Raw genomic sequence first — 20,467 nt, 5'->3', positions numbered from 1 at the left:
AGGTGCAGACACACTGTTTGACATGGAGAATCCATGGAGATGCTTGTCGATTCAGTTAGCCTTAGGTTTCGTGGATTTGAAAACCAGTTCTCCTGTTGTTTTTGTTTCCAAGAGCATGGTCTGAAACACACATTGACTTTCTTCTGTTCTTCTGCCCAGCTGGATGTGAGGGAGTCCAAGGGTTGCTCTCATCTACTACTCTTCACCCTATGGATGATGTAGTTTGTCTGGTTTGTCCAACCAGACAAAGCTGCTCTGCATGGAGTTTTTTGGGTGATTTTTGACTACTTGGGGCTTTCATTTAATCTTTTAACTGCGCCAAACGTTTTATTTCCTGTGTTTTGTCCTAGATACCTATGGGAAGCTTTGCCTGCTCAACTCTGTGGGCCAGGAGATGTCTCGCTGCAAGACCTCCATCCGTCGAGGGCAGCCCAATCCTGTCTACAAGGAAACTTTCATCTTCCAGGTTGCCCTCTTCCAGCTCTCCGATGTCACACTAATGATCTCCATATACAACAAACGCAGCATGAAGCGCAAAGAGATGATCGGCTGGATCTCCATGGGGCAGAACAGCAGCGGAGAAGAAGAGCAAAGTCATTGGCAGGAGATGAAGGAGTCAAAGGGGCTGCAGGTCTGCAGGTGGCACACGTTGCTGGAGTCTTAATGGTAACCAGGGCAGCCTGTGGATCCCAGGACGATGGACTGTGTTCCCTCGTTCTCAGTCAGCAGGAAGCAGCTGTCCCGTGGCAAGCGCTGTGCTCTGAGAGGTCGTGCACTCTTTAACCTGACTTTTCAGTATCATCTGTCAGGCATTAAAAGTGACAACACCTGGGAAGCTAATTTAGTTCTTCTCTTTCCAGGTTGCCCTGCGTTTTCCACATCCAAATTAGTAACCCTAGCAAAAGCAAGGGCAAACCTACGAGATCCTCCCTTTGCTCCTCATCTAGCTTATTTTATCATGTCTAATCATCACAGTTCAATTTTGAGGCTGTGTTCTTCCGGAGTAAATTCTCTGATCCCTTCCTTCTTTATATTAACGAAGTTTGCAAATGTTCTTGACACGCAGATAGCTCACAGATAGGATAAACTGCATGCAGATCACATTTTTTCTCTTTTATTATCTAATTTTTTAAGTCCTAGAAATGAACATTTGATACCAGTATAGACTGGATTTTTCAGGCAGCATGGGAAAGCACTGTTGAATTCTCTGTCACTTTGAAGTGCCTAGGCGTTATTACTGTTTCTGATACTGATAGTGTTTATTTGGACTTAATACTGCCAGTACTCTTAATCAGGCATCCTGTGCACTTGTTAGCCTGTATTGCCACAGAGATTGCATGAGGGATAACTAATAGTAGTTTTATATTGTGACTATACAATGCATGTTTGGATGCTTACTTGAAGTTCAAGGCTTCTGTCATCATGAATACCAAAAAACAAAGACCAGAACAAGCTGCACGTCCACCTTTGTGCCTGAATCACTCTTTTCTGCATCACTGTTTTGATCATGTGTTATTTTGTTCTGTAAAAGTGAGTTTCATTCAGAAAAGCATTTCTGTGAGCATTATACAGAAAAGCTTTTGATCCATGATTTCTCTGTTGTTCACTTAAGCACAACTCAAGTTTACTGAGGGCTCTTGTTCAAATGGGCTATCTGTAGTATCTTTGGGGACTGGAAAGAGAACCATTTTTGGCATGTTGAGCAGTAGAGAACGGCAGACCAGGTCACTTCATCTTTGGGACAATCTCTCCTACAAGAACAGGTGAAATAGGACCCAGGGGGCTGCTCCTGGAGGGGCAGCTTGCAGGGAGGAGGCTTGATGGATGAAGTGGTGTAGTTACTTTTTGTCCCGTTTTGTTATTTTCCATTTTAATCATTTTTCCCATCTCCATGAGTTGAAGGTGTAGAGTCAGTGGCTAGGGAAGAAGTCTTCATCTGCTTGACTATTGAACACTGAGCTGTAATTAGCTGCTGGAAAGCTGCATGTGGCACAGCAGAGGATGTGGATTCTCTTGGGCAGTGATGGTATGTAGACAGAAAGGTGCCAAGATATTCACATGCCATCAGCTGCCTGATTTTAATTCCCTAAGCTCTTTAGAAGAGGATGAGCGTTTCTTCATCCCTTCTGATGACAGGAAGGAAATATTATGCTGGAAAGGTTTCTCTCTTCTGAATCAGCTCATGTTTTGTTTTTGTCATTTGCTAGTCTGGCACCAGATTCTGTCTCTTGCACCACAGCTGTCTCCTTCCATTCAGTGGTGCTGTGCAAGTTTCAGCACTGGCTGTTTAACCAAAATTGAGCCTGAGTACTGGTTTGCATCACACTCAGGCTCGTGATCACCCACTGGGCAGTGGTGTGGTAGATGCAGGTTCTCACTTGTGTAATACACTCAGTCTTTGTCTGTCCTCACGTGGCAACCCAGCAAGATAATCTTACTAAAGAAGGATTTCTGGTGTGGGTGAGACAACCCCTACAGATTGTGGCTTTGTATGTTCTTAACACTTACTTGCCTGGGCATCATTTTCCAGTGAGACTGTCCTATGCAGGAGGATTGTCCTCCACTGCCTCGATAAGCTGGCACAATATCTGCTCTGCACTACTGGGGCTTTGTATCTCAAATCAGGATCTAACCAAAACACAACTGCATTTTTGACTGCACTGTTAACTCTGCTGTGTTGCCAATAGGAGAGATAACAAGTATCTGAGTAGTAATAAGCCAACCAGTCTAAATGTGGCTTTTTTTTTACTGTATGTTTTTCTTCTGGAAAAAGCACATAAAACAGACCAAATCTAAAGGTGCATTTGCTGATTTCAGTTGTTCTTCAATCTCTGCATTTTTTCCTGAACTGCATGAAATGTAAATTCAAGTGTTTATAAGTAATTTTATTATCTGAGATGTGTATAATAAAGTTATTCAGATTCTCTTAGTATCTTCTTGAACCTTTAAAGTGTCGCTTATGCTTAATTTAATGATTAGCTAAGGGAAAAGTATAAATTGGTAGTATGTTTCACAAGTGAACTGGAGATAACCCAGATTTATAATTGTGTGATTCAAAAGAATTATTGGAAGGGCTAGTTTTAAAAAGCAATGAAGTGAACTAATTTTGGGCTTGCATGCTGTTTTCATATCTAGATCTTTTCTGAAGATACAGCACAAATGAAATTGAATTTTAAAGTATATTTCCACTATGGAATGCTAAGATGCAGAGGAAGGCAAGAGACAGCAGCATACATTGAGTCTGTCCGTGTCTGAGCACATGTTAAAACTTTGCTCTCAGATGGAAGCAGCTTCCTGCATCACTGCAATAACATTTTGGCCTGATGTTTTACAAGAAAAAATTGGAGGGAAGGAGAAAGGGATGAGGTGAGGGGGAGCATTGCTTGGAGCTGCTGCTAAAGCTGTTGTCACATCCATGCCTTGAGCAGTACATCTGTGAAGTTCATTAAATTCCTACTGAAGCACAGAGGAATTTATGAATCTTGGGATGAACGGTGTTGGGGGTGCTCATGTTTGCTAGCTGTATTTCAGGAGTTTTGTTGGTTTTCTGGTTTGTTTTTCTGTACAGTATTGACTGTCTGTGAAATGAAGAAGGCTTAGCTGCAGCTCTCCTTTATTTCAGAGCTCCCGTAATTCTTTTCATAGACAGATTGAATTAGTTATTGCTGACATTGATACAGGCTGGCCTTGTGCTCCTGGTCTTTCTCGTGTAAATACCACTGCCCTTTCAGTCACTGCTATAACCCCTCATTTCCTTTAGAAGTGGCTGAGAAGTCTGAATTTCCAGGCATGCTTCCGTTCCTTGGAAATTCTGCCTCGCACGTAGCTCTGCATGGGCGATGGCCACTGGAGCTGGGCCCTGTGCCCCACTGGCCTCCATCCCCATGTGTGCTGTGCTGGGTTCCTGCTCCTGTGGGGCTCCAGGAGGAGAACAGGGCCATGGGGTGAGCAGCTGACCTGCTTCAGGGAATGCTTGGGCGCTTGCGTGGCCTGACTACGCAGGTTTCCTAATGCATGTTTTCTGAGATAATTTATCTCCTTTTGACACCACTGCCTGGAATCCCCAAAGAGGTTATTTGAATTTTCTTCTCTAGGGGGAAGAAAGAAAAAAAGCTCCAAAACCACAGAACCGTTGTGTGGGAAGGAACTAACTGCACTGGCTTAAGCCCAGGATGCTGTGGGCAAAGTGCTCTGGATGCATCTCTATCTCGAGCAGCGTCGCTCAGCTAGCTGCAGTCTGTTCCTTTCTTGGTCTCTCTCTAGCAGCACATCCCTGTCCCGCTAGGCCCTCTGCTGTTATTTTATTTCTAGTTTTTAATGTGTATTGACAACAGAACAGAATGATCTCACCGCGTTTGTATTCTCTGCAGTGAAGCCGACTTTCAACTGATGCCCACAGAACTGAGTACCTCTTTTAGCCCACTGTGCTGCAGTGATAGCTGACTGACGTGCCTGTTTGTGAAGGCTTTCTCTGGACTGTCTGCAGCACGATTTGGTTAGTTTGGGTTTCCTTTCTACCACTGGCTTTAATTACTCAGGCTCTGCTGTGCACTGCTCTGTCACAGGGTGATGTGGCTGTGTGGTTCCTGGGGCATGGAGGGCAATGGGTGGAGGTAGGGAGCCTGCTTTGGCACGGGATTGTACTGGATGATGCCCAGAGGTCCCTTCCAGCCCCTACGGTTCTGGGATTGTGTGAGGTAATTTGGTATTTTTAGTGGCTGCAGAGCCCGTGAAGTTGCTTGGTGCTTTACGTAATTGATTGATCTACAAGCATGAATGTCTTCAGATGTTCTTAGACTTGCAGAACCGAAGGCCGCCAGCTGCTATCGATCATCTCTCCTGCACAAAGCCCAAGGTGGCTGCTTGGCAGAGGAGGCCTTTCGTCCTGTGGCCGCTCATTTCTCCTTCAGCTAAAGCTGGCGCTGGCCTTGGAGCTCACGTGCCCACAGAGCTTTCTTCACTCCTCTCTTTATCATCATCTTTAATCTGTATGATTGCCATGCTTCACCTCTCTACCTCTCGTCTGCCTTTCACACAAAATGGAGGCATAAAGGCTGAGTGAGGCTGCGTGGCTGTGTCTTGAGGTGCTTGCCCCAAAGCCTCTACACTTGCGGAATGGGAATGGTGCTGGTTGGGTTGTGATGCTTTAATGTTTAGAAGGCTGTGACACCTGCTCAGCCTTGAGTGGACAGAGCTAAGGGTGGAAGGAACGGCCTTTTCTATTTGGTTCCTCCTGGGTTTTTTTGTGTTCTGTAAAAGGATGGCAGAGCCCGAAGAAATTAGTATGCAGGAGCATCCGCTTTCCATTTAAAATGTACTGAGTGTGATGTTTGCAACTATGGTTTGAGGGGAAGAAAAAGCAGCCAGGGTTTGTAGAAGAGCTCGCTCTTTGAAGGAGGCAGGATATTCCCTGCAGCGAGAGCTACCCAGCAGAACGTTCTTGTACCTCAGGCAGTGATGTTGGCATCCAGCTGATCTTCTTCAGTGATAAATGCAGCCAGAAGCTGACAGGTTTTGCAGTTTGGACAGAAACACAGGATAACTAATGTGGGCTTTTATTGGGAACCTGATGTAGATCTAGCAGGTGGTTGTGCAAGGAATGAAAGCCCCCAGTGGTGGTCAGGATGGTGGTGGAGAGGAAAGGCTGAGTGCTCGTGTTTGCTGAGGCGTGGCTTTGCTGTTTTCCTTGTGTTCCACCTCAGTTCCTTAGTTCCAGTACTGCTGAAGGCATACAGCACTTTCTTTTTTCCTACTTTTTTTTTAGCTCTCCCCAGCATGGAGTGAGCTCGTGCCTTCCCGCAGCCTACACTGTAGGTCTTAAGAAATGGATGTGTAAATATTTTGTCTCTCACGGCAGCCCAAGGTCATCTTTCTGGAACAGCAAACAGGCACAGAATCCAAAGAAGATCAGTCCATCATGTGAGTAAGGTTAGCATCTGCACTTACAAACGACAAAGGCTATTAATCCTCATGCTGTAATCCCCAAGCTGTTTGCCAGCTGGCAGCAGGAAGATGTTCCTGCTCAGCCCACACAGCTATCCATGTTTTTTCACCTTTATGAAGCAGATATAGGTCAGTGCTGTAGCCTGGAAAAAGAACTCGATAGGCACCATTCATCTTTTCTAGTGTTCCAATCCCTCTCTTCTCCATGCAAACCACCTGCCTGGATTGGGATGCAGAAGGAATGCTGCAGGCTTCCCCCCCCCCCTTAGATTAGGAGGCTGAGGTCATGTTATTTCCCCTGTGCTCCTACATGGGAGGAAGAATCAGGGAATACCCAGCAGTTGGGTACAGCAGTGTCAATCATCATCTGGGGACTAGAGGGGAATTCGAGTCCTGCCTGCCATGGCACCCAACCGCAATCCTGCTGCTGGTGAAGTGGGAGGAAGGCTGTCTGTTTTCCCCATCCCAGTTGTCTTGTTAATGCTTTGCAGGTGCTTATGCTTCACACTATCTCCCATCCTTTCATTAATATCTGCAGAGATACCCTCCAAGTCAGGGCCATGCCTGGCAGCAGTATCTCCTGTTCATGATGCTCAGGACAAAACCTGTTCTCTGGTCTCTTGCTGTCACTGTGTGGCATCTCAAGCACAGGGTTTCCAATTAAACCAGTCCCACCTCCTTCCGCTGTGGGTTTTGTCTTGCTGGGCTCTGCTCTCTTCTGTGACGCTTTCCCAGCAGAGTTTGGTCTTCTCTTTCTTATGAAGAGTAAATGAAGTATTCATGTGGTACACTTAGCACTTATACACGTGTATATAGAAATGTTTTTAGGTGTTGTGCCCCCAAGGCCTTTGCATGCAGCACGGTTCGATGTATATCTGATTTAAGCATACCGTACTAAATAAGTTGTTTTTTAGTGCACGTTGGCTTCTTTCCCTCCTGGAACAATGCACCATTTCTGGCAGGGTCAGTTTCTATGTCTTGCTGTTGCATTTCCAGCTGGGCACGTTCTCCCACACATCCCAGGACGTGGTATAGCACTTCATGTCCACAGAGAGGCCTGTGGGGCTTGAATTTCTTGTTCTGTTATGAATATGTCTATCGAAGGAGAATTGTTCATGCTCTCAAGGTTATGCAAAACAAATTCATATTCCCTTTTCACTTCTGTAAAGGTCCAAAGGTTGCACTGAAAAACTGTACCTTCTGCGTAGCTAATAAAGGACTGGAACCGACTGGTGTGGACACCAACTGGAATGGTATCAGCATCGCTTCGGTTGCTACGTGTGGTTGAAAGAGAGGAGCTGAAGTGCAAAACTGATTTTAAAAAAGGATGGAAAATACGATGAAAAGATGTTTGGATATTCAACAGGAAGAGTGATACGGATTTATTCTTAGCTTTTCATGTACTTGACAATGAAACATTTTTATTCTACTTAAGTGTTAACGTGCATGATCATACAATATATTGCCTCTCGCTAATTATATGCTGTGTTAGGAATGCTAATGTCTCGATGATATCTGACTGGGAAAAAAGAAAAAAAAAGCATTAAACCCAGCTTCTGTAGAATTCTGGGCTGAAATTACCCCCACACACACATACAACCATCCACACCTTAGAAACAGTCTTATTTTGTTTCAGTGAGCAGGTTTTTATCAATAAAATAGAAGCAGATGGCTCATGTAGACATGCAAAACCAGCGTGTCTTCCTTTGTGTTCTCATTGTGGCAGAATCGAGTGAATATGCATCTAGGAGAGGTGGACGTGTTTTGTCCAGAACAAAGATGCAGGTGGTCAGTGCATAATGCATAAGTGGGGGGAATGGGAATTATCCCCCCTCCCCATCCTCGTCTGTCTGCATGTTGCCTCTCCCATGAGGGCTGCTCTTGGTTATCTGTCTCATCAATGAGTGTTGTGTCATCAACGTGTGCTTGGTCCCTTGGGCTGGGGAGCTGACACTGGGCTAATGCAAAGCCAAGCACATCCCAGCAGCAGCGAAGGTCATGTCCCTGTCTGATGGCCACTTGGCTTGTGTGTGCCTTTGAGCGTGATGTGCTGGGGTGTAGTACACTTCCATCAGGGAGCCGTTGTAACCCGTGCCCACATTGAGACAGGAAAAGACAAAAGCCCAAAAAAATAATTCAAAAGTGGTGATTTTGAGCTGTGGGTGTTCAGAGCACTGAGTGATGTGTGAATATGGGGAGCCAGGATTTCTGAATCGCTTGTGGGATCCACAGGGTTGGCTCTGCAGGTCCCCACTGGTACAAATCTTTGAGACAAACGGAGTTTTATTGTGTTGCTGAGGACTGATGTTGGTGAGGTGATCGGGCTCACTGCGTTCCCTGTCCATTTTTTTCCTAAAATGCATTTAAAATTCATGCTGCCATCTCCCATCCTCAGTTCCTCAGCAAACTCCACGTTTTGTTTTGCCTTGTTTTGCTTTGTTTTATTCCCATTATTCTGTTCTCCCTCCAGCTGCATTTTAATTCCTTGCTCAGAGCTGCTTTGCTCCTTGGCGAAGCACCAAGCGCTGTGTTGCCAAGATATCCCTCATGTCATCCCAGCTTTGGCCAGGTGGAAAAGTCACATTTTGAATGCCACAAAAGTAAGTTTTGCATTTCAACGATAGAGTGATAGAATTTTTCATGAGAGGGTGAAAGCATTCCCACGTCTCAATCAGCCCAATTTAGGCTGGAGGAGCTGAGCTGTCTGCCATCTGTCTCCTCGCCAGTCTCTCCCCCACCATCCCCGTTTTTGAGCAGTTTGGCCAATTTCAATCACATTTGAAAGAAGGGTAGATGGCTCAAAGACAATTATGCTTCTAGAAATTGTGTTACCTGGCAGAGGAGCACTCGCAGAGAGGTGGAAAGGAACGAGTTTGACAGCTCGAGGTCAGCCAGCGCGATGGCGAGCTGCCTCGTGGGGATGCAGTGGAATTTGGGTGTTGGTGTTGGGGTCCTTGGTTGGAAGAAAGAGCACACATGGACAGGAAAGCAGGCTGTGTTTGTTGTGCTGCTCCCCAGCTGCCTGCTGAAATCTCACTATCGATCTTTTTAAGTGTAAACAGGTCAACAGAACAAAACAAACCCTTAACACGTTCTCACATACCAACAAGTTTTCTGGCACGATGCACTGCAAGATTAAGCAGAAAAACAGTTCTAGGACATCATGGGAGCTGTTCACCGAGGTGGGCAGTGATGGACCAGTATCTGGGAACATCTCAGCTAAATGAGCCAGGCCAGGGGTGGAAATTGGACACAACTCCTCACATTTCCAACTGCTCCGAGTTCCAGGTACAAATGTGCTTTTTGGGTGCATCGCATCCTTACTGTGCCTTCTGCCCACCTGGAAGTCATTATGTCAGTGGGTCCCTTTGGCTGTGGTGAAAAGTATGGCACTTGTGGAGGTCAGTGCTGCCTGGGAGCTCCTATGCACACATCTTTTGAATGTTTGGTGCTTTGATTCAGAAGGGCACATTAATTTAATTTGATTGGCTTGAAGAAATGTAACTGTCGTGAGATGAAGGAACTGATTTTTTTCTCATTCTACTTGGCAGTTAAAGTAAGTGGCATTGTTCTGTAAGTGGGTTTTTTTTCATGTTCCCAGTTGCTCACAACCATTTTAAAATACGTGTTTATTATTATAGCACTAACTATGCTAGGCAATCCTGCTTTCCAAATTCTTAAAAGAAGAAAAACAAAACAAAACCCAACACCCTACTCTTCTATTGTCTGCCTGTCCAGGTTTTATCTTGTGCAGTAGGCATTTAAAGTCTTATCTTTTCAAATAATATCACTGTCAATAGAGACTTTGGTCCCAGTTCACTGTTCTGTTTAATTTCCATTGCACGAAAACAACATGTGCTTCAGCTGGGCAGCAGCTCCCAGTCAGGCATTCCTAGCAGATGGGAAAACTCTTCCCATGGGAGGGGAGGGCATGGCTCATGTCTCCATGACAATAGATGGGATGGGATGGGATGGGATGCAATGCAATGCAATGCAATGTAATGCAGTGGGATGCAATGTGATGGAGTGGGGTGGGATGAGGTGGGGGTGGGATGGAGCATCTGCTGCACATCTTCCTTCAGTTTGCATGATCAAGTGTTCAGATCACTTACTGCAGTGGAAAGCAGGATTTAGGTCTGCACACGCTGACATGCAGGGAGTTGATGCCCCTGTGTCAGAGCAGTGAGCCTGCTAGCTGCACTGCATGCTTCCCAGCACATCATTGTGACTGCTCAGGTCTGCTTCTCCTGCTGCAGCTCCTGTGGCTCGAAATGGGGTCCCGTGCTGGAGCTCCCAAGCTGGAACACTTATCCCATGCATTTGGATAGCCCAGCTTCATACAAACCCTGTCTTTAGCTGGGAGCTGTATGCACACCTGGTGGGAAAGGAGTGAGATAGATAGGCTCAAACTGCTTTGAAGAAAGCAGCAAGCCTTGGATTTTGGAAGAATTTGCTCCAGGCTTCTCAGGGGATGGAAATGTTTCCTATAGCCAGCTGGGGGAAGATTAGATGACCTTTTGGCTGTAAGTTGTTGCCAGCTAATAATTCCCACTTGTGTGCTGACAGGAGAGGGGAAGAGGTGTCTTTGCAGCAGAAATTGTGTTGAATGTTTAAAAAAAAATACAATAAATCTCAGGAACACTGGAGCAGTGCATCCGTCGTTCATTCAGCTCCTAGATGCAGAGTACGTGCCACTGTGTCTTCCTTTTCTATCCAGAAGAGAGATTACTGTATTAATTATGACATCTTTGTGAAGAGCTGAAGCATTGCTCAAGTCCTCTGTTCAACAGCAGGAAAATGTCAAATTCATCTCACGGTAAATTTAAAGTTACACCAACCTGAACTATCGCTACTGGCAGCATAATAATAGTGCAGGTAATCAAAATCAATTAAATTCCAGTGCCTTCCTATTGTCCTAGAAAATTCCAATCTGAGATTAGTTTGAGTTCATTTGACTTTTCAATAAAAGAAGTGGAACTTCTGAGGCACTTTGAAATAGGTACATGGCTGGGTCTTTTCTTCAGCTGCACGTGTGCAGGCACATGCATGGTGGTTCATGCCCAATACAGACAGATACTCTGGTTGGATGATAGGAAAAAATCCTCAGAAAGAGTGGTGATGCAGTGGCACAGCTGCCAGGGGAGTGGTGGGATCACTGTACCTGGAGGCATTAAAGAACCATGGAGATGAGGCACTGAGGGATGTGGGCAGTGAGCGTGTGGGGGGGTGGGCTGGCGTTGGGCTTGGTAATCTCAGAGGTTTTATCTACCTTTGTCGTTCTGTGATTCTGTGACAAGGAGTAGCTGATCTGAGGCTGCTGTGTTGATGTTTGAAAACTGGGACTTCGGCCTACTGAGAGCCAGTGCTGTAAAATTTGGATGAGGTATTGATCAGGTGAGTGCCAAATGAAGAGTTTCCACCATGTAAGAGGGAGGAGGACCAAGCCTGGTACATTCTGCTCTACAGGGACCTTCCTGCAGACCTTGGAGCAACAAGAAGGAGGGGATCTGCATGTATCCCACCAGCAGTAACACCCCCAGGCACCATGTGCCCTATCTTCCAGATCACTGGAGACAGGAAGTTGTCCAGGATCTTCAGCTTGTAGAATCATAGAATCATAGAATCACCAAGGTTGGAAAAGACCTAAAAGATCACCCAGTCCAACCGTTCACCTATTCCCAATAGCTCCTACTAAACCATGTCCCTCAACACAACATCCAGTCTTTCCTTGAACACCCCCAGGGTCGGTGACTCCACCACCTCCCTGGGCATCCATTCCAGTGCCTGACCACCCTTTCTGAAAAGTAATACTTCCTCATGTCCAGTCTGAATCTCCCCTGCCGTAGCTTGAAACCATTCCCCCTGGTCCTATCACTAATGACACGAGAGAAGAGGCCGACCCCCAGCTCACTACAACCTCCCTTCAGGAAGTTATAGAGAGCAATAAGGTCTCCCCTGAGCCTCCTCTTCTCCAGGCTGAACATTCCCAGCTCCTTCAGCCTCTCCTCATATGGCCTGTGTTCCAGACCCCTCACCAGCTTTGTTGCCCTCCTTTGAACACGTTCCAGGGCCTCAATATCTTTCTTGCAGTGAGGGGCCCAAAACTGGACACAGTACTCGAGGTGCGGCCTCACGAGTGCTGAATATTGTGGCCAGAATGGATGTGTTTCCGTAACATCTTGCCTTTATTTGGTACTGGCAAACCTTCCATAGTAGAGATGGAGCAGGAGATGGAGGGAACTGCCACCCAGACAGGGCTGCTGTGGCATGAGCTCTTGGGAGCAAAGGAAGAAACTATACATTTGTATACATCTATTACAAATATATACATATATGCGTGTATATGTATGTATATATGTATATAGTAATCTTTTTGCCATTATCTGCATATAGAGTTGGGCTCTTTGGAAAAGGAATTGCCCTTCCATGCACAGACTGCCCTGTGCATGTAAGATTTTACTTACTCTTTTAAAACTTTTCCTGAGCCTTGCTGGCTGGACCCTTGGTAATGAGGGTAACATGAGTTTGATGCCCTATCTAAGCACAAATGCCTGAGTTGCTCCATGCCTCATTGAGCTTCTGTTTGGGCTGTTTTTCCATGTGGTGTCTCTTCAGGAAGTAATTCCTATTTCTGCCCATGGGATTTCAGAGTGCTTCGGTGCTTCTTTGGGGCCACGGCTATATGTGCCCCTGCTAGGGCACTCTGATGGGGCGTGAAAAATGCTCAGGGAATGGTCAGTTTGTGCCCCAGAGGGGGATGTGGGCATGGGGTGAGAGGGCAGATGGATGTGACCCGGAGGGAGAGCAGACTGTGAGTATGCATTACCAGCAGTCCTCAGTCAGAGCCACCACTCCCTCCCTTCTGGTTTATCCCAGTCTCGATCTCTCCGGGCTGGGGCAGCTACCTGGCATCCTTTCCCCTGCAGCTGCTGCTCCTCTCCATACCCCCTTCAACTTGCCCATATGGGACATAACCCGTCCTCTCCACCTGCAAGGCATGAAGCAGAGCTGCCCCCTCCTAGCTCCTGCATTTCACTTACACATCCTTCGCCCTGCTATAATGCCTCTGGCAGCAACTCATCCCCTTTCCAGCTCTGAGCTGTGGCACACTGCAGTGCAGCAAGCCACAGTGCATGTGCCTCATCTTTCCCGTCCCATCGTGTCCAATCCCATCCTATTCCACCCCATCCCAACCCATTCCATCCCGTTCCACCCCACCTCATCCCACGCCAACCCATTCCATCCCATTCCACTCCATCTTGTCCCATCCCATCCTATCTGGTCCTGTCCCATCCTCTCCGCCCTGTTCTCCCATCCCATCCCGCCCTGTCCATCCCATCCCATCCTATCTTGTCCTGTCCCGTTCCTTCCAGCCTTTCCCATCCCACCATGGAGGTGGTGGGCTCTCCAGGACCTCCCCTCCCTCCCTGCAAGCCTCGAGTCGCGCCAGTGATGGGGAGAGCGTCACCGTCTCCTAGCAAGGCGCCTAGCAACGCTCCTAGCAACCGGGCAACATCTGCTCCCGCTGGACCAATCCGTGCAGGGCACATCTGGGCGCCCACCTCCGCGGGCTGCAGCCGGGCGGTGATGCGCTCCTCAGTGGCTGCAGGGACCCGCAGGAGCTGCCACCAGTGCCACCACTTCCAGCGGCAGCCAGCAGCTCGGAGCGGCCGGGGAAGGAAGAAGGACGGGAGCAGCTCTCCCTCCACAGCTGGGGATCGCGGGGTGAGTGCCGCAGGGCTGAGGGTGCTTGAGGACAGCGTGGCATTTGCTGGGCTGCGGGCGGCTGCTGGCATGCAGGGAGTTTTGTATGTGCGAGCTGCCGGGTTTGCAGAGCTGTGGAAGAGGGCATGGAGCCGAGCAGGGCACAGCGTTGGTCCTGCAGGGCTATGGGTTGTGCACCGAGGTGCTGCTCTCTCTGCTGTCTTCCTATGGGCAAACTCTGCAAAGTAAGCAGAGCTACTTTTTGTTGCCTGTTTGCTAAGTGCCATCCTCAGGGATGAGACAGCCACCTAAGCATAGACGTGTTCTAGCTGCGAGACGTGCACGCACGCACACAAGCTCTATTTTCCTCTATCTTTCACAGTGTTTAGATCTGCTTTTTCTTCACATGTGGACTTAGGCAGTATAAGCATCTCTGCACACAGAAGTGCAGAGGTGGGTCTGCACGCATGGATCTGTTGATGTTTCTCTGCACGGTGCCATGGGGACCCTTGAGAAGGCGAACATAGAAACATGCACAGTGCAGTAATCCTGGGACACAGAACCCGTAATCTGACTTTCCCCAGGGCTGTGTTACTCTGCAGGCAGTGAGGGGCCGGGAGGAGGGCTGTGTGATGGGAAATGGATGTTGCCGCTCCAAATGATGCTGTGGTTTCAGTTGTATTCCTTCAGCTTTCCTGTGAGGCTGACAGGAGCTGATGGGGAAAACAGCACACTGTTTCACAAGGTTGTGCTCAGGCTGCAGTCGTGTTTTGGCTCAGCAAACTTCCGGGTATTCCGAGGAGCTGTGTGTGCAGCATTTGCTCTGGGAGCATTACAGCCGTACCACTGAGAGGCTGACATGGTTTTTCCTCATGTTCTGGTTTATGTCTGAAATGCTGTCCAGGAAGCGAGGGTGAAGTCTGGGAGTTTGGAATAGACAGTCTTAGTGGTCTCTCCAACCTTAACAATTCTATGATTTGGATGTGACACCAGGACTCTGTTTTTCCTGTTTTCTCTTCTCGTGCTCGTCCTGCTGCTGCCACCTGAGCCATGTCCCCCCTTGGTCCCCCCACAGGTGACGTTCTGTGGGGCTGTGCTGCCAGCAATGCTTGCTGAGCCCGTGCGAGGAGATCTCACCAGGACTGCTGGCGTCATCCCAGAGAGACCCTTTGCAGACTGACTCCACATCCTCAGGTAATTGTCACGTTTGCCAACTACTGCTGACTGGGCTTTGGAGCAAGGGAAACGACTGCTAAAGGGGGACTCAGAAGGAATTAAGGTGTCATTCTATTTTTTTGCTGCATCTGGCTGAGCTATACCCGTTTTCTTGGTCAGAGGGATGGAGGCAGGGGGGCTGCAGGGAACGGGAGCGGAGCAATCACCCATCACTGTCTCTGTTTTTATGCATTCATGAGAGCTATCCTGATGCCTGTGCCTGGTGAACTAGGGAGATCTGTAAAGCAATTAGAAGTCCAAAAAGAAAGCAGTTTTAAAGTGCAAAGCCACAGCTCCAGCAAGTAGGAAGGCTGCTACCTTCCCTCAGGTGATCAAACAAGGGGAATTTCTGTGCCCGGGTGGGGAGTGGGAGATCCATCCCTATGCTCTGCAATTGTCATTCCATGTGAAACCCATGATCTGGCAGTGTTCCCCATTCACATTTTCTCTGCCTGTGTTTTGGAGCTGAGAAAGCCTTGGCGGGACCTGAGGCTGCTTGTCCTGAGAAACACGGCAGTGTAACATGAAATCAGAGCAGGGTTTCAGCTGAGCACTTTGTAATTGCAGTGTGGCTGAGGTTCATCACAGGTTCATCGCAGGGGAATTCATCACTGCAGCTTGACGGCAGCCGCAAGGACAAGGCAGTATCTCCAGCCATGTCAAAGTCACATCTCCTGCTGATAATAAATACCCATCTCTGCATGCTCAGAAGCACTGGATTTTCTATTTGTGCATGCAGGAGATGCTCAGAGATGCTCTCCATCTCAGCCGGCTCTCCTGCACTTCCATCCCCTTGTGCTGTGAGAGGAAGACCTGTGCGGCACCGGCTCATTTCAGCTGCGTGGTGCTGTTGGCTCCGGCTCACCCAGTGAGCCCCTGAATTTCCCCTGCAGCCGTCTGCAGTGATGCACTGAGAGCAGCAGCTGCTCCAGCCCCAGCACTGCAGCAGCACACTGCAGGGACAGGTCTTCTTCCTCAGGAAAGGTGGGAAAAACAGAGGCAGCCAGAGCAGCTCTCTGTACAACCTGCAGACCCAGGGCTGGCAGTCCCTTTTCCATCTGCCTGAAGTGGAAAAGCACAATCTTTGCTTTCAGCTGCTTGGTCATTTGCTAAACCCCCTCTCTGAGATGACCCATGGCCCTCCTGGGACCAGCAGCACTAATTCATGCTGCATAGAGGCTCTATCTCTGTGTGATGGGGGACCGTAAGGCAGGTGAAGACTATCTTGTGCCATTTGCAGCTCAATCATGAAGTTGCCATGCTATAAATCAATTTCCATTTCAATTTAGATAAGACCCTCTGCCCAAACATGCCTAATAACCCTGTGGGTCCACGCAGCACTGTAATTATTCCCAGGGCAAGGAGTAAGAACAGGCACATATTTGAAAGTACAGTTAAAGAGCTCATGAAGCTGCTCTGGGGAGACCTGGGAGGCAGCAGCCTCCATCCCCTCAGTGCCACGCATGGGATTTATGCTCCCAACTTCCATTAGTGCTAATGGCAGCGGGAGCCGCTGCGGTGCTGTGTGCATTCCGAGCAGCCGGGCTCGGCTGGGCAGGGAGGGCAAACTTCGCACTCAGGATCCACCGCTCCATCCCTGGGGGGATGGTTGGCCCCGTGCCTGGGATTGTGGTGCGGCACTGAAAAAATGTAATGTGATTAAGATGTATCTGTCTCCAAGGCTGGCTGAGGCGGAGGCAGTGACTCATACCACCTTGCTGTAGCTGTCAAAACACTTGGCTGGCGAGAATAGCCTTCCTCACAAAAAAGCACTGATTCAATATGTTTATATTTAAACAAAACACGAAGGGTCTGATTCACTGCCGCATTACTACCGCTGTGCGTGCCTGCAGCCCGGCCAGGCAGTCCGCACTGACTTTCAGGAGTCCTGCAGGGCTGGAACCGCTGGGCTTTGCTGACAGCCAGCACCGAGCAGCTTGCGTCTGCTCTGCTCTTGGTCTTTGAGGAGCTTTGTGCTTGCAGGTGGGAATGTGTCCTTTTAAAATCAGCCTTACAGCCCAGTGTTGGGAACAGGGATGGGGCCAGCTGCAGGAAGCTTCATGGAATCACAGAAAAACTGAAGCTGGAAAAAGACGTTTAAGATCCCCAAGTCCAACCCCAATCCATCTGCGCTATGCTCACTGACCGTGTCCCTCTGCCACATCTCCATGGCTCTTGGACACAGCCTCCTCCTGTCCATCTGGCATGGCTATTCCAAGCAGTTTGCTGGTCCTTCTTCAGGACTGTTTGTCCTTAGGGCCAATGGTGTCCCAGTTGTCATCCTCCATCTCAAGGGAGATGGAAGAGATGGAGGGTTGAGTGGTGATGCTCTGCATGCCCTGGGTTTCTGTCCTGCCTCTGCTCATGTTCTGCATGCAGAGTACACAGGCTGTGCTTCCAGCCTTTTCAGTGGAAATCACCAGAGTGAGTTTTATAACTTAGAAGCTTGTTTTGAAGGAGAACAACAAACCCCTGGTCAGCTCACCCTGCACTCTGGGTTTGGCTTTATTCCCATCCCCGATGGCACCATGGGAACATCACTTCTTCTTTCATACCTCTGTCCACTTCAGAGAAAGGCTGAGGAAAACTGTAATCATCATTAAGGTTGGAAAAGACCTCCAACATCACCCAGTCCAGCCATTCACCTAGCACCAGTATTTTCCCCCTAAGCCATGTCCCTTAGCTGAAACCACATCTGCACATTTCTTGAACACCTCCAGGGACAGTGACTCTACCATCTCCTTAGACAGCCTGTTCTAGTGATTGGCCATTCTTTCCAAGAAGAAATTTTTCCTAATATCCAACCTGAACTCCCCCACACCAGTACAACTTGAGGCTGGTTCTCACCCTATTGCTAGTTACGCAGAAGAGGCCGACCCCCACCTCACCACAACCTCCTTTCAGGTCATTATAGAGAGCTATAAAGTCTCCCCCGAGTCCTTGTGATGTTCTCTTATCCTACAGCTTTGGGAGCATAAATGCTTTTCTACCTGTGTTCAGATAACACAGCAGGGAGGTTTGAACCTAGGAGAAGCAGTGTAGTTAAAGTAATTAAAGTTAAAGTAGTTAAATGCCCAGGGTGCCCTGTCTCCAGTGTAATTCAAATGTAGGATAAAACCTGCCAGCAGTGAAGGCTGTGCATTTGGACCACATTTTGCAGCTGCCCGGGACTGGCAGTGCTGTGAAGGCCATAGCTGTGCCCTGCTCCCAAGAGCTGTGTGCAGTGGTCCATCCAGGTTGACAGAAACATGGCATTGTCCTATTGCAAGGTGGGGCAGTCCCTTTCTGAGTCCTCTTTTGTGAGAGCAGTGCTGGGTCCCAAAGCAGGGCTGGGACACTTGGCTCCAGACAGGCCATTAATCCACCAGCCAAGGGATTTCTGCCCAGGTTTGTAGTGTCCTTTATGGCAAACCTCCATTCTCACTAACCTGAAGTTCAGCAAGAAAACACAGGAAGAGTCTTCTGTGAGGATTTGTCCTGTTTGGGCATCTCTTGTGGGTTTTGGCATGGAAAGAGGAGGGCAGAGCACATCACTTTCTCCTACCAGGGAAGGAGAGATGCCTCTAGCAGGGGCAGGATCAGTGTCAATGTCCTTTCACTCCCACCTGCAGCTCAGAGAGCGTGGTGGGATCCATCCAGCACCATGAGCTCTCTCTTATATGTGTGGTGTATTTGGTTCTGTTACCATAGGAGAGATTCTGCACTCCAGAACCAAGACCTTTATTGCCCCAATAGCCAAAGTTTTACACACCTCTGTAAAGGCATCTCAGTTTGGAGAAGGAAGCTTGAGCTCCGAGACCTGACTGTGAGAGGCTCCAGGCGGTGACTTTCTGTGGACTTTAAAATTGACCATTAATAACCTTCAGAAAAATAGCACGTTTGAAAGCAAACCACAGAAACTGCTTTTAACAGAGAGAGTTTTGTCCACGATGATGTCAAGCCCAAACACATGCGCCTCCTGTCTAAAGAAACCAAAACCCAGCCTGCGTTCTGTCTGGTGCTCACCAGAAGGAAAGTTACGGTCCCACTGCAGTCATGTAGCACTGTGACTCCTCTGCTAGAGAGGAGCAGCTGGGAGCAGCCTGCGGGACCCCCAGGGCTCTGCGCTCCCTTCCCTTCGCTGAAGGGCTGAGCACCAAGCAGGCTGCGAGCGCTCAGAGCTGCCCAGGGAGCAGCAGCAGCACACCGAGCCGGGCTGCCATGGGACCACACTACCACCTAGCGAGAGCTCGCTGCAAAGCTGGCCGGCAGCACCCGGAGCTGGGCTCGGGTTACCGCCTACCTTGGTCCGGAGGGCTGTCACCAGCCGGGGTACTGATGGCAGCAGCACTAGTGAGCACTAGCACCAGCTCAGCCTGCCCAGGGCCCCTCTGCGGCCTCGGGCACCTGCAGGGATGGAGCACACACAGTAAAGAGTTTCCGCCTAACATCTAACCTAAATCTAACCTAAACCCTCTCTTAATCTTGCACAGAGCTGATCTGACTGGGGCCTACCAAATCCATTAACGACGTCGAAAGTAGCCTACTTTAAGAGAAAATATGCAGAAGAAGAACATCTACATCAAGATTACCATGAGTACTGTCCAAAAGTGAGTAGCTTTCTCCTTCCAGCTCCCATCCTCCCTCGGTTACATCCCTCCCTACTAAAGACCCGTGTGATGCTCTTTGCTCCCCAGCACCTGATACTCCCTGAGGACCGGACTTGTATTCTAAAACTTTCTCTCCAGAAACTCCGATTCCTGGAAGATCCCGAAGCCTATCTCCGTAGGTCGGTGTTAATTAACAATCTGTTGAGGAAGATTCACCTAGAGACAGAGAGGGAGAGCTATGAATACTTTAAGGAGGCTCCGTGCTATAGGACTGCTTACTCTGACTCACGAAAACGGCTGAAGTTTATGGTACACGAGTGCTGTTCTCAGTCACTCTATTATGAAGAGCTGCATTCGTATCGCATTGTGCCTTATTCTGCAGAGAACGCCGTTTATGGGATGGGCTACACAAGCAGCCACCTGGAGCAAAATTCTCAATTGCTTATTTATAAAATGAATTAAAGTAGCTGTTAGACCCACCGATGTTTGTTTCTGAATGCTTGAACTGCTTGCTGAGGCGTTAGGATGAGGCACTGATTGCAGAGATGCCCGTGGTGAGGTGGGAGCGGAGCTTGGACTCAGCAGCTTGGGGTGAGTTGGGTGCTTCGGGCACCGCTCCGCAGCCCCATGTTAACCAATTGGCCACGAAGCACTGTGCACACACAGGGCAGGTGTGATGCTGAGGCCTCACACACATGCAATGTGTTGTGTGGAAGCAAAGCCACGTTGCAGTTCTCTGTGTGTAGATACAGATGCTGGGAATCACTTTGTCGTTCAGTTGTGCCACCCTTAGCAGAAGGGGAGCCCCAGGTAGCGGAGCAGGCCGGCAGTGAGGAGCCAGGTGCCAGTTATTGACTGCGAAGGGACAGATAAGAAGTTTCTCTGAGGAAATGCTTTGTACATGAAGGGGTCAGTGCCGAAGGAATGGCCTTTGCTTAGGATGCTCAGAGACTAACTCGCTTGCTACTTAAACTACTATGAGATTTGCAAGGTTATTACTATTATTTTTAGAATAA

General features: G+C 48.5%; 1 protein-coding gene and 1 long non-coding RNA gene across 7 annotated transcripts in view; both read left to right on the top strand.

Moving 5' to 3' along the window:
* SYT16 (synaptotagmin 16) overlaps positions 1–3,127 on the top strand; it is a 58,432-nt gene extending 55,305 nt beyond the window's left edge. For all 6 annotated transcript variants that reach the window (XM_042868054.1, XM_042868027.1, XM_042868035.1 and 3 more), the window contains one exon: positions 351–3,127. In XM_042868054.1, the coding sequence (XP_042723988.1) occupies positions 351–664 (314 nt within the window). In that variant the 3' untranslated portion in view covers positions 665–3,127. The remainder of the gene's footprint in view (positions 1–350) is intronic.
* Positions 3,128–13,584: 10,457 nt separating this feature from the next.
* On the top strand, positions 13,585–20,467 carry LOC122177459. Its single transcript, XR_006178080.1, has 4 exons — positions 13,585–13,668; positions 14,723–14,841; positions 19,335–19,451; positions 19,539–20,467. It is a non-coding gene; the product is annotated as an uncharacterized LOC122177459 (long non-coding RNA).

The sequence above is a fragment of the Lagopus leucura genome, unplaced genomic scaffold (assembly GCF_019238085.1).
Source record: "Lagopus leucura isolate 7727_CA_CO unplaced genomic scaffold, USGS_WTPT01 Super-Scaffold_1, whole genome shotgun sequence".
NCBI lineage: Eukaryota > Metazoa > Chordata > Aves > Galliformes > Phasianidae > Lagopus > Lagopus leucura.
This window is presented reverse-complemented; position numbering and strand designations above follow the sequence as displayed.